General features: G+C 36.2%; 2 protein-coding genes across 2 annotated transcripts; one reads left to right on the forward strand and one right to left on the reverse strand.

The window, feature by feature from the left end:
- The first annotated feature begins 1,383 nt into the window (after positions 1-1,383).
- On the forward strand, positions 1,384-5,884 carry LOC122040932 (malate dehydrogenase-like). The gene is made up of 7 exons (XM_042600422.1): positions 1,384-1,538; positions 3,220-3,378; positions 3,471-3,646; positions 3,797-4,074; positions 4,178-4,313; positions 4,404-4,515; positions 5,527-5,884. The coding sequence occupies exons 1-7, from the start codon at positions 1,496-1,498 to the stop codon at positions 5,619-5,621; spliced, it is 999 nt and encodes a 332-aa protein (XP_042456356.1). The 5' UTR covers positions 1,384-1,495; the 3' UTR covers positions 5,622-5,884.
- A 2,773-nt stretch (positions 5,885-8,657) lies between these two features.
- Positions 8,658-12,563, reverse strand: LOC122040933. The gene is made up of 4 exons (XM_042600423.1): positions 12,327-12,563; positions 9,559-11,373; positions 9,352-9,470; positions 8,658-9,266 (listed from the first exon to the last, which is right to left on the reverse strand). Exons 2-4 carry the CDS (start codon positions 10,394-10,396, stop codon positions 8,871-8,873), a joined length of 1,353 nt encoding a protein of 450 aa, XP_042456357.1. The 5' UTR covers positions 10,397-11,373; positions 12,327-12,563; the 3' UTR covers positions 8,658-8,870.
- Positions 12,564-13,441: the final 878 nt, after the last annotated feature.

The raw sequence follows: 13,441 nt of genomic DNA on the forward strand, positions 1-13,441 counted from the left end.
GCCTAAAATCCCTAATTGGAACTCGTCCTCACTAGATCACTCTCCTTCAGTGACCTACCTCACTTACCGTGCAGAATTGTTTGACTCTCCTTTGACCCACCAGGTCTTCCTGCTAGTTGTCAAGTTCGTAGATCCAACTGGACTTCGACCAACTGTCAGGTCCCACAGACCCAACCGTACTTCTTGTTAGATATCGAATCACTCTTTGACCTATCTAGACTTCCCACCAGCTAATAGGTCCAATAGACCTAGCTGAATTTCAATCTTGTGTCAAGTCTTCTAGATTCGTCAAGTCATACACACTTAGTAATAAGATTAGATAATACAATATCTAACTTTAATTCATTTGTTATTTTTCAAAATCTAAGTTCGATCATTACTGCTTATTATACCAATAACTTTTACATTACACGCATGCATATATCTATGTTACTGTTCATCTTCTTCTCTATTTTTTGTCACTATTTTAACTTAAACGTTAGAATGTCCATATTAAAAATCTCTTCCTAATTCTCACTCTAATGTTCTTATTTACTCTCTAATATGTGGAAAAAAAATATTAAAAGTTATTTTCCACTGAGTCTTTTAATGGTCAGGACTCTACTATATATATATATATATATATATATGGGGTTATGAATTTATTATCTTATTTATTTTAGGATACTCACGTTGTGAGTATTTTTTTTAAAATTTATTTAGTTTAAATATTATATATATATATATATATATATATATATATATATATATATATATATATGAATTTATTATCTTATTTATTTTAGGATACTCACGTTGTGAGTATTTTTTTAAAAATTTATTTAGTTTAAATATTATAATATAAACTTTAAATACTAAATCTTAAATTTTAAATCGCTCTGAATAAATAGGATCACTTTTCTATTTTAAGATATATATATATATATATATATGGGGTTATGAATTTATTATCTTATTTATTTTAGGATACTCACGTTGTGAGTATTTTTTTTAAAATTTGTTTAGTTTAAATATTATATATATATATATATATATATATATATATATATATGAATTTATTATCTTATTTATTTTAGGATACTCACGTTGTGAGTATTTTTTTTAAAATTTATTTAGTTTAAATATTATAATATAAACTTTAAATACTAAATCTTAAATTTTAAATCGCTCTGAATAAATAGGATCACTTTTCTATTTTAAGCGTCAACCGTCCGTCTGGTGCAGTCTCTGTCTCGAGACGCCTGAAAACGGCAAGCGTCGATAAATACAACCTTATAGCCGCCCATTTAATTGCTGTCCATGATGGACGATCGATCTTCGTTGACTCACCGGAAGAGCATCTTCCATCGTCCGATTCCGTTCTTATCGCCTTTCCATTATCCGCTCACTTTCCATTTAACTGCAGTCTCATCAGCTTCTTCGTCACTTTAAGCATCGTCCTCTCCTCAGTCTCCATCCATCCTCGCTCGCTTCTTCGCCTCCCCTCGTTTCCTCAATGGAGAAGGATCCCGTTCGAGTTCTCGTAACTGGTGCTGCAGGTATCGCGCTCGATTTCTACCTGCGTTTTCTTGCTTTTAACTATCTGTTTTTGAACTCAGATGCGTCGTTGACTGTGTTTCTATGTCGGATCTCAGTCTGGATTGTGCGTTCAGCTTCGATCTTCTTTTTTTAAAAAAAAAAATCTGCCTCTCGGTGATCTTTTGTTCCATTAAGATGATTTAGGTTTCGAAACGGATCTGGTCCTTATTTCATGCCTGGGATTTGATGGTTTGATCTATTTGCCGAACCGGATCTGATTGTGTATATGGATCTTTGAGCTTCTACTTCTTCCCCTGTGTTCTTCGGACATCCTGTTTGGATTTCTTATTTTGAATATTTTTTATCCATATCTACTATCTGATGAGAATTTACTGTTGGATCGATCTAGCTTTTTATTTCAGTTTATAGTTGTTTTGTTATTTATTGATTTGAATTCTGCTAGGTTGCCTGATCAGGCCATATTAAACAATGATTCCTGACTGTATTCCTTCTTTTAGCCTTTTGTTCCTGAAGTGCCAATGGCCAAGCTATTCTCATGTGTAGGATTTTAGGAGGAAAAGGAAGTCTTGTTCGATGTAATACTTCTGTCTAGACATGTAGTGTATGATCGATCACACATTGAGGAACAAAGATAAAGAGAAAAATGATCTCGAGGTCCTTCCTGTCATCCTTTATCTTACATAGTATATCATCCTTCGAAGAAATGGATCGCATGCGTATTCCCACTTGCATTTGAAGAGATCCATAAATCAAAAATGTTGCTGGACAGATTGCATAGCAGAAATTTCTCAAATTCTTTTGTTTCCAAAATTATTCTTCTAGCCTTGGAGTAGACAACAACAAAAGAATTTGAAACTCCTCTTAATTTCTACCACGGACTTTTTATTCTATTAATAATATCTCCATTAGTATTCTCTTGTTGATTAATAGATCTAAGTCTAAAACTCTTGTAAGAATTTCATACCTGAAAATACTCCCCGAACCCGCCCCCGTTTCGGTTTTCCCCACGGGCCCCGAACCCGTGGGGAAAATTGTCATCCCTAGCCATCAGTCTTAATTGGTCCCTCGATGCTTCTCTTATTTTGGAAACTACATTTCTTCTAGTTTATTCAATTTTAGTTCTATTTAACTTAAGCTATTGTTTTCTTTTCTTTATTTGCTCCATGATTGTAGTTTCGAGTTTAAACTATTTTCTTAAACTCATCAATTAGAAAAATGCCTTCATTTCAACCACTCACTCTTTATCTTATCAATCTTTATATTGAAGTGTGTGTGTGTGTGTGTGTGTGTGTGTGTGTGTGTGTGTCAATCTTAATTGTTCTTTTTTCTTAGAATTCATAAAATGACCCTCATGATTCTGTACTACTTTCCATATAATAAAAGTTAAAATTCCTTCTAGTAAATAATTTACTCTCCCTCTACAAGATTGGGGCTTTTGAATTCTAGGAGATGAGATGAGTCTATGATAGCAGTCCATGGAAATATAAAATATATCATTTACCATACATTTATGTTCTATGCAGCACATTATGATCTATGTTTCTGTTGATTTGTTATCTAGCATCTAGATGGTCGTTTCATACTCTCTTTGGCAATAGTGATCAATTGGTCTTTTCTACCATCTTCCCTGACATTCAAAGAAAATTGTATGGAAAATAAATAACTCTTCTATGCCTTTAGGTCAAATTGGATATGCCCTCGTACCGATGATTGCCAGGGGAGTGATGCTTGGCCCTGACCAGCCTGTTATATTGCACATGCTTGACATTCCGCCTGCTGCAGAAGCTCTAAATGGAGTCAAGATGGAGCTGGTTGATGCAGCATTTCCTCTTCTTAAGGGTATTGGATAAATCTTTTCTTTTCAATGTTGATAATCTTAGTGTATCCTTGTTGCTACTAACTGTAGTTTTGTTAAAAATTATTGCAATTAGGTGTTGTTGCCACAACTGATGTTGTGGAGGCTTGCACTGGAGTCAGTGTAGCTGTTATGGTTGGTGGTTTCCCAAGGAAGGAAGGTATGGAGAGAAAGGATGTGATGTCAAAAAATGTATCCATCTATAAGTCTCAAGCTTCAGCATTAGAAGCACATGCTGCTCCCAATTGCAAGGTATAGTTTATTATAACTCACGTTCAATTTCAGCTTTTGCACAATTCATTTAAAACACTTCAGATTCATATTTGAATAATGCTGCTAATATGACACCAACGCTTGGTGCTTTCTTTTTCTCAAGTTTAACCATTCATTTGATCCTTTAAGGTGCTCGTTGTAGCCAATCCTGCGAACACTAATGCTCTTATACTGAAAGAGTTTGCTCCATCCATTCCAGCAAAGAATATTACTTGTTTGACAAGGTTAGATCACAACAGGGCACTAGGACAGATTTCTGAGCGATTGAATGTTCAAGTTAGTGATGTCAAGAATGTTATCATTTGGGGAAATCATTCTTCCACCCAGTATCCTGATGTAAGTCACGCAACTGTTAAGACGCAAAGTGGAGAAAAATCTGCTTGTGAGCTTGTTTCTGACGATGAGTGGTATGAAATAATGATTAAATTCATTTTTTTAATTCAGGAGTATTGTATACTATTTGCATTTTCCAAGTCTGACCTAATTATCATCACTATGATCTGATCTCAGGCTGAGGGGTGAATTTATCACAACTGTTCAACAACGTGGTGCAGCAATCATCAAAGCAAGAAAACTTTCGAGTGCTTTATCTGCTGCCAGTTCTGCTTGTGATCACATTCGTGACTGGGTTCTGGGAACTCCTGAGGTTATTTTCTGTACCTTGTCTATGTGAAATTCATCCTAACGTCATCCTACTTGTGCTAATTTTGTTAGCTCTGTCTCATCCTTGTGGCAGGGAACATGGGTTTCCATGGGCGTTTATTCTGATGGTTCATACAATGTACCAGCTGGGCTGATTTATTCTTTCCCTGTCACATGCAAAGCTGGCGAGTGGACCATTGTCCAAGGTATGTAATTCTTTAAGAAACAATTTATACGAATATTTCCTTGAATATGCATGGTTGACTACTTGGAGAAAATATCATCTTTAAATAGCTTAGTCTGATTTATTCTTTAAATTTGACTTCTAGCCATCGGGCTGAAAGTAGGGGTGGCACAGACTAGGGTGGAAACCATGTAATTTTAGTGTTTTTTTTTTAATGTTTTTAACAAACCATCTTTAAGTTACCTCCCCTTTTCTTTTCCCTCAATCAAACGTTGGAAAAGTAAAGGTTCCTAGTTTTTTTCCCTCCCAGGAAACTCCATCTAAGGAAGCATTTCTGTGTCGCTCACTATTGGGAAGTTGATCTGATAAAGTAAATTTATATTATTTATTTATTTATGAAATGATATACAATCTTAAAATTTATAGTATATCAAAAATAATCTAAACAAAGAGTCTTATAAATATATGCATCAGTATCCTCTGTTTTTGAATCAAAAATAAAGAAACAGTATGATAAATGAGCCTTGAGTAATAGAGCTTGTTCACAAATATTATGTCCATTTACAACCCCTGTTTGGGCTTAAATGGCAGTTTGTGTTTGCATTCGGGAGAAAAAGGGCAAAATAGTTAAGAAAACTAGGAATAGGCTCTCTTCTGAGATTGTGCACAATTCATCTACAACAATAATGGGTAGACATTAATATTCAGAGATAGTTCTCTTGTACAATGTTTGGACAGTGATAGATCCACATTGATGGTAATGCAAGGGATAACTGGAAGTGATCTTCTTTCGCATGGGCAATTTTCTCATTTGAATGCATGATTTTCATCTTCTTTGAACAAAAATACCTTTTTTTTCTCCCAGTCTTCAACTACTATTACCGTTTTTTGTGTAGAAACGTGCTGCTACAGTTGGTAGATTGTAGTTGAACGCTGACAGTTATTATCTTGAAGTACTTTTGTGATTCTAGTATTGCAAAGACTATAAGAAGTGATAATTTGTGATTTATGCTTCTCCTTAATATACTGTCAGGGCTTTCGATTGACGAATTCTCAAGGAAGAAGTTGGATGCAACTGCTGAGGAGTTGTCAGAAGAGAAGGCCCTCGCATATTCATGCCTTGTGTAAGTTAACTGATGGATTGGCTATATCCATTAGACGCTATCGAGTGCTTAGACATTTTGAATAAATGCACTTTCCTAACGATGGAAAATTTAATTCCGCACTCTATTTAAGATGTACAACTGCAGAGCGAGTTTAGGCTAAATTCTACCATGATCTATCTCTATGACCTCACAACATATTCCTCCATTTTGTTTTCTCTTTGTGATGCATAAGTTTCATTATAGTATCTATGAGATGTTTTCCCTTTTCCTTTTCCTTTTCCTTCACTCAGCTCGTTCTTGCTTTGCTTCATTTCACATTAATTTGCCTTTTGCTAGATATTTGATATCTGTCACATTGCCTTCAAGATGACGACTGCCTGCACCAAATCAATTGGCAAGCATGTCTTTTCTTCTATATTCCTTGTAGTAGTAATTTATACCGCCTTGGCCTATGAAATTTATACCGCCTATTAGTGGAGATCAGATCCTCTGGTCCATAATTTCTGATCTTTTTCATAATTTGCACGTCGGATCATGGTCGATATTTTGTCAAAATTAGCTCTAATTTTTCCTGGTTCATTTTTCCATCTAGATTCTAGTTTTAGGTTGAGCAAGGTTGTTAGAGGGTAGATTGTATAGTATAGAGAAGGGGGCGGCCCATCCACTGTCGACGACCGAACGTTTGGCTCGATCTAAAATTATAACTTATGTGAGAAAGTGAATCATAGAGAATTGCATTTAATTTTAGTTGGATTTCATCCACAATCCAACTTGAAAATTATAAAAAGGACTAGAGATTACTGATCAGAGGATCTAAACTCCTATTAGTAATCCCGGAAAGTTTGGGCTTTAGTATCTCTTAATTAATTAGGCTTCAATTGATTTGCTGAGAAAGTGCTGCTGTCGATAGAATCCTTAAATTTTACAATTAACATACGTAACAAAAAATCTGCTCATGCATATATACTTTTGGCTACTGTGTATTTCAAAGTGACTTAGGTAGGGTTAGACGTAGTCACGTAGAGGCCTCTTGCCTCGCACTGAACGTGGCTGGGCATAGCATGTCATGGGACTGCAGGGACCGTGCTTGACATGCCCTAAACTAGAACGATTGGGTCGGTTTGGGAGGCAACACATCTTGGGGGTTTTCGTGTATATGGCTCGTGGCTCATGTGTTTGTATGGGCACAAGAGTGTATTGGTGTCGATACTATCCCATGCCCAGCATGGCCCGCGTGTTTGTCCAAAGATCATAGACCATATTTTAAATGTTTTTTTAATTAAAATGGTCAAAGTTTGCATATCTGATTTGCCAAAAGGTGACTCCAATAGTCATTTGTAAATTAGGAAACTAAACAGATCATGAGAGATCATGAGGGGTATGTCATTCGACTTTGCCTGTTTGATTGGACAATTCTATCATGTCCTAATCAACTCAGCAAAGCCCAAGATCATGCGCGGCTGCGGATTCGGTTAAGCACAACATGACCCATGTGTCGAGCTCCAACGTAATGAATTTGAATGGTCGTGTTAAGGGTTCGAATCTAGGAAAAAAAAGCCTTCCCACATTCGTCAATTATAGATTCCTGATTTATCTTATCACCCAAATAGTTGTGGGGCAATCCCTTGGAACAGTTGGGTGATCAATTTCACCTTTCTAATACCATTGAATGGTTTTGTGTCACCAAAATACCCCCATCAAAATAAAAATGACTAGTCAAGTCAAACACCCTTAAAATGTGTAAAACGCCCTAATACATAATGCACTCTGAAACTCCTATTTTCATAGTTTCAATTTCATTTTCTCTTTCATTTTTTTTTAAAATTTTCTATATTCTCATTAATATGTATACTTCAATTCCCCACTCAGTATGCTTTTAATTAATTTTTATAATATATTATCTTAAAATATGATGGTCAGCATGGTCGGATTAGGTGGCGACATCATATCTGAATATCTATTAATTGTATTTAGAAGGTTAATATTTATAAAGAAAATTGAGTTATTCATGATTAATATTTATAAACAATATAGACAGATAAATTTTTGAATTATATACATCAACAAACTTTCTGACCAATCAAACAAGTTAAACAAACTTAATAAATAAATCAAACTTAAACTTCAACCGAATTAATGATTTAATTTATTTTAGATTCAACTTGATTTGACTCAATTTTTTTATCAAATAAACTTTAAAGTGACAAACTTAAGAGTAACACGAAGCTTGGCTCCCACAGATAACTCCACAGGGAAATTTCCTAGTTAGGGCAGCCTCTCCATCTCAACAGTCAACCCACCTCCTCGACTTCAACTCTAGCTCCTGCTTGTGAGAAAGAATTCTACAAAGGTGAAATAGAAAAAAAAAATTAATTATTTTTAGATGATCGATTCGGTTTCATGAAAATTTTTCATCGGTTATCAGGATAAATCGAGAAGTGCACGCAGTGGCCAGTTCAAAAATCCAACATCCTTTGATTACGTTCCGGCTTGTGAGAGAAAATTATGCAAAAGATGAAATTCATCCCCCTACACTTATCTTGTGTGGCAAAAGGCAATTCGCTCGCCCCCAGCGCCCCCGCCAACCCGTCCCTAGGCCAACACGGAGGAGGTAAATCACGGGTGGCTACTAGCCATTAGTGCAAATGGCTAAGACATAGGGGAGGTTATGCTCGGTCACGCCGAGTTTCGACCACAAGACCTCATGTGGCAACACCCCATGTCTTAACCATCGCACCGCCCCGAGGGGACCCCCTACACTTATCTTACACTATGTAAAAGGAGTAAATTAGGTACCGAATATGTCTCCATACGAAAAAGATATTTCCACGGCTTTTATTCATCCCCTACAATTATCCCAATTTACTCCCGAGCATGCCAATATTTCCACGGCTTTTATCAGAATTCAATCCTGGCCAGTGTTGCAGATTTCGCTAGGCGCCATTCGGGCGCTCGACTGGCACCTAGCGCCTAGGCGGCGCTTAGGCGGCGCCTAGGCGCTCTAGATACAATATCATCTTTTAGTGAAAATGTGAAATGCACATTGATCTCAATAAAATACCAAAATTCAAAACAAGTAACAACTAGCAAGTGATACCAAAATGAACATCAAGTAGCCTAAGCTAAATAGCAAATAGCATCAAAGTATTCAAAGTTCCAACTTCAAAGGAAAAAAAACATGGAAACAAACTAGTAGTCTAGTACAAACTACAAACTACAAAGTACATACTACAAAGGTAACAATCATAACATCAGTTTGTACTACAAATCCTTAGGAAAATTCCTCTCCTTCTCCATATTCTTCTATAACATGCTCTTCGTCTGATTCAAAATCAAACTCATACACACTCACTTCTTCCTCACTCTCGGATTGAAAGTCATCCTCATCAAATTCTCTAAGTCTACTACTTCTTCTAGGCCTAAGCGCTTCATATGCTCCCATAGCATCACTAACAACTTTCCAAGTCATGCCCGTGTCGTGTTCAACTTCATCATCAGCCCCATCAACAATCCAATCTTGTGCAGAACTTGCATCACTTGCTAGAAGAACCTCAATATTCCTCTCTTTCTCCCTATTTTTCTTGTTCATCAGTTTTGCATTGAATTGAACAAAGACTAGATTATTTAATCGATGTGTATCTAGTCTATTCCTTTTCTTTGTATGCACCTACAAATACAATTAATATTTATGAGAACATAATGAACTATTAGTCTATTAGTATTAAAATAGTTTAAGACTTTAAGCTACTAACCCCTTCAAATGTACTCCAATTTCTTTCACACCCCGATGAACTAGTAGTTAAAGAGAGGATCTTCATAGCAATTTTCTGCAAGTTAGGAGTCAATGCACCAAAAGTAGACCACCAATTTGCTGCGTAATTATAAAAAAATAAGTCAATAACATGAATAATATTAATAACCTCAAGCAATAAAAATATTATGAATATTTATTTAATTACCTGGATCAAACTTGTCATCATTCAATAAACATGCTTTTACTGCAATGGGTTTCCCAAAGATAGACTCCTTTTTCTTATACATGGGTAACTCCTCACTCAAAATGATATTTTGCATATCAATATCCCCCAAAAAGATAACATCCATACAATCAATGACCCCAATTGAGACAGTTTGATCCAAATAAAGAAGCGGATCCTTATAATGATAAAAAGGATTCAACAAATAAGCCATCAAATGCAGTGGACTATCTAGCCTATCTTTCATCTTTGCATCAATAATATCAATAATATGCTGATCGTTTTTTGGAACATTACTTAGAGCATTCTTAATATCTTTCTTAGCTTGCAGAAGCTCACCATACACAAAACCCATAGATAGTTTCTTATCCGCATCAACAATTCGAAGCACCTTCACCAAAGGTGCAAAAACCTTCAAGCACAATGACACACCTATCCAAAATCCAATACTCAACACTGTTGTGTAAGATGTTTTCCCTTTAACACTCTTGGAAAATTTGCATTCTTCCCAATCAGTGCTAGTAAACATTGCCCTTAATTGACTTTTTTTCTCAGATAAACTTTGCAAAGTTAGAAATGCTGAAGCAAATCTAGTCACCCCTGGTCTCACAATATCTCTCTTCTTTGTATATGATCTCATCAATGCCAAGGTCTTATGGTGAGCATAAATAAATATAGTTAATGCCTTGGCTTGATCAATGACTTTCTTGAACCTCGGTATACTTGCAATGCTTTCAAGCATAAGATTTATAGAATGAGTAGCACATGAGGTCCAAAAGTATGTTGGCCTCTTCTCCTTCAACAACTTTGCAGCTCCCATGTTATTTGAGGCATTATCAGTTACTATTTGAACAACATTTTCTGGACCAACCTATTTAATGCATTGCTCTACATACTCATAAATTAGTTGACTTGTATGAGTTTCATCTGAAGATTCTTTAGAGGAAAGAAAAACGGTGCCTAATCTAGAATTGACACACAAGTTCATAATTGACCTCCTTTTTCTGTCACTCCAAGCATCTGTCATAATTGAGCACCCATTCAATTTCCATTCTTCTTCATTTGTCTTCAGTAAGCCTTTGATCCTGTCAACCTCTTTCTTCAAATACGGCTCGCTCATTTCATATCTAGTAGGAGGTTTAAATCCTGGCCCAAATTGACCAACCGCCTCCATCATCACCTTAAAGCTATCTCTATCAACAGCATTAAAAGGAACACCAGCTTCATATGCCCATCTACAAACATATTATTTAACCAAACTTGTTCTTTCTTTGAAAAGAGCATCATTGATGTTTTGTTCCCGCTTGCTCTTTGCTAAGTTCAAAGAAGTCTCGGGGTTAATCACATTTGAAAACTTATCCATAGGACCAAGGGTACGTGATGGCTTCATGGTCCCAAAAGACTTGAAATTCATCCACATCAATGTTTTTTCGAATATTCACATCTGATCTTAAAGATTCCTCTTCAATTTTCTTGTTTCTCTTCTTCATCTTTCCCTCATTAATTGCATTCCTACACTTGGCTTGATCATCTTTTGAAGACTTTGGACATGCAGACACATTTCCCATTATGTGTGCTACGTGTTCTTTTATTCTGTAAACTCCTCCAGACATAACTTTTCCACATAAAATACATTTGACTTTGTCCAAGTTCTTTGCATCAATTAACATCCCATACACCCATCCAACATCATTCGATTTTCGTTTTAGTACTTCACAATCTTGAGAAGCTTGAGAAATACTAACCGAGCCCGAACCTGAACCCTCGAGAGCACTTGAAGATGCCATAACTGATTAACTGCATAATAGTAGCAGGCCAATGAAATAGGAGGAATTGAATGGGGGAGAAATGAGCATTTGTCTACATGTCTGGATTAATGGAGTTGTAATGCACAAATGCGCACATGAGAAAGGAAAAAATGTGTAAAGTCTAAAGTGAAACCAAATGACCAAATAATAAGCATGCAAAAGTCCTCAAAACCAAAATATCTAAGACAATTAAATTAACTAATAGAATACCTACTCTCCATGAAAAGCTACCAAACAAGAAGACTAGAAGAGTAACATCCAGAATACCTTCCTACATTTTTAATCCCAATCTTTCCTTCATTTACTTCACTTTTCAAGTCACCAGTTATAAAACAAAAAATTGCATGTGATAATCATATTCAACTCAATGCATCTCTCCTTCCCCTTCCCACTTCTAAGTTCTAATTATTCATAAAGCTAGTTTGATGAGGTTTATATTCACTTGTTCAACATAACTTTAACAATTAATACTCACAGAGAATGAGTTGGGTGGCTACAAGTTTAGAAGAATGCTTAATGGTGGGCTCAACAAGGAGACATCAGGTCTTAAAATCCAAGAAAATAATTTCTGACTGATGCATGAAAAAAAAATCTTTTGGTTCTGGAAAAAATACCACAGTACTGAGTACACTCAAAGAACCAAGAAGCATAAAAGAAAAAGCAAGAAGGAAGAAACACCAAGAAGCATCGAAGAACCAAGAAACATCAAAGAAGAAGCAAGACGGAATAAGCACTAAAAATCATCGAAGAACCAAGAAACATCGAAGAACCAAGAAGTCAGAAGCACCAAGAAGAACCAAGAACAAGAAGCAGCAAAAAAGAAGTGAAGAACTCAGAAGCAAGAAGGCAGCAGCAAGATGAAGCATTGAAGAACCAAGAAGGATCAAAGAGGAAGCAAGAAGGCAAGCAAAAAGCATGGAAGAATGAAGAATAAGAACTCACCAGTGGTGCAGATTCTTGCTTCTTTGAGTTTGATGCCGAGAGATTAGGGCGCCGGAGAAATTCCAGTGAGGCGTGGCAGAGAACGGTGGAAGGGACGCCGGCGGCAGAGAGATGTGCAGCGATGTGCAGGTGGGCGACAGAGAGATGGGTGGGCGACAGAGAGATGTGCAACGAGATTAGGGTTGGAGTTGTGGAAAACTAGAAAGAAACATAGTAGTTTTGGACTTTTGGGTCAAATAATTATAAAAAAAAAGGTTTGGTCCAAAACAAAAAAGAAATCTGTTTGATCTAGGCGGCGCCTAGGCCGAACAGACCGCCTATTCGACGCCTAGAACTGCACATAAATAGTACCGCTTAGTTTGGCCAAATAGGAGGTTTTCGGTTCGGCTAAGGGCCGCCTAGGCCGAAATCTGCAACACTGATCCTAGCTGAATTCTACAAATCTAATAGTAGACACCGATGAGAAAGAAAAAGGTTTAAGCAGTGGTCATAACGCCCAAGATACTGGGAAGATGAGAGCTTAGTCAGATACGCAACGTAAGTGTTGGTCTGGAAGCATTTTGACAGTGTTAACAATGACAAAATGGCCAGCTCAAAAAAGCAAGAAATTATTTTCCTACAAATCATCTAGTGGTACCAGCCATCTCTCGCGCCTTCAAACTTTCACCACCAACTCATCAAAATTCTGATATGCAAAGACTATAGAATTGCAGTAACTTTACCATTAGGGACAACCCGATGCACAAAATTTCCGTCATACAAAATCCCGAAAAAAAATCCATTGTACACAGTTTTATCCTGTTTTTTTTTTTTTTTGCAAAAAGCTATTTTCAAGATTCAAACCCGTGACTTTTTTTGGTCACATAACAACTTTATCGTTTCACGATTCATCCATGACTATAGAATTGCAATAACTTTACCATTAGGGACAACCCGATGCACAAAGTTCCTATTATACGAGATCCCAAAAAAAGATCCATTGTACACAGTCTTATCCTGTTTTTTTTTTTTTTTTGCAAGAAACTATTTTCAAGATTCAAATCCGTGACTTTTTTGGTCATATAACAACAACTTTATCGTTGCAATAATTTTACCATTGTGTAAGTAAAAAAAAT

The sequence above is a fragment of the Zingiber officinale genome, chromosome 2A, assembly GCF_018446385.1.
Source record: "Zingiber officinale cultivar Zhangliang chromosome 2A, Zo_v1.1, whole genome shotgun sequence".
NCBI classification, from domain to species: domain Eukaryota; kingdom Viridiplantae; phylum Streptophyta; class Magnoliopsida; order Zingiberales; family Zingiberaceae; genus Zingiber; species Zingiber officinale.

Coding starts and splice junctions, on each gene's coding strand:
- LOC122040932 (XM_042600422.1), top strand. CDS start 1,496: ATGGAGAAGGATCCCGTTCGAGTTCTCGTAACTGGTGCTGCAG. Junction 3,379..3,470: donor AGCATTTCCTCTTCTTAAGG/GTATTGGATAAA, acceptor TATTGCAATTAG/GTGTTGTTGCCACAACTGAT. Junction 3,647..3,796: donor ATGCTGCTCCCAATTGCAAG/GTATAGTTTATT, acceptor TGATCCTTTAAG/GTGCTCGTTGTAGCCAATCC.
- LOC122040933 (XM_042600423.1), bottom strand. CDS start 10,396: ATGGGAGCTGCAAAGTTGTTGAAGGAGAAGAGGCCAACATACTTTTGG. Junction 9,471..9,558: donor TGATGACAAGTTTGATCCAG/GTAATTAAATAA, acceptor ATAATTACGCAG/CAAATTGGTGGTCTACTTTT. Junction 9,267..9,351: donor ATTGGAGTACATTTGAAGGG/GTTAGTAGCTTA, acceptor TTGTATTTGTAG/GTGCATACAAAGAAAAGGAA.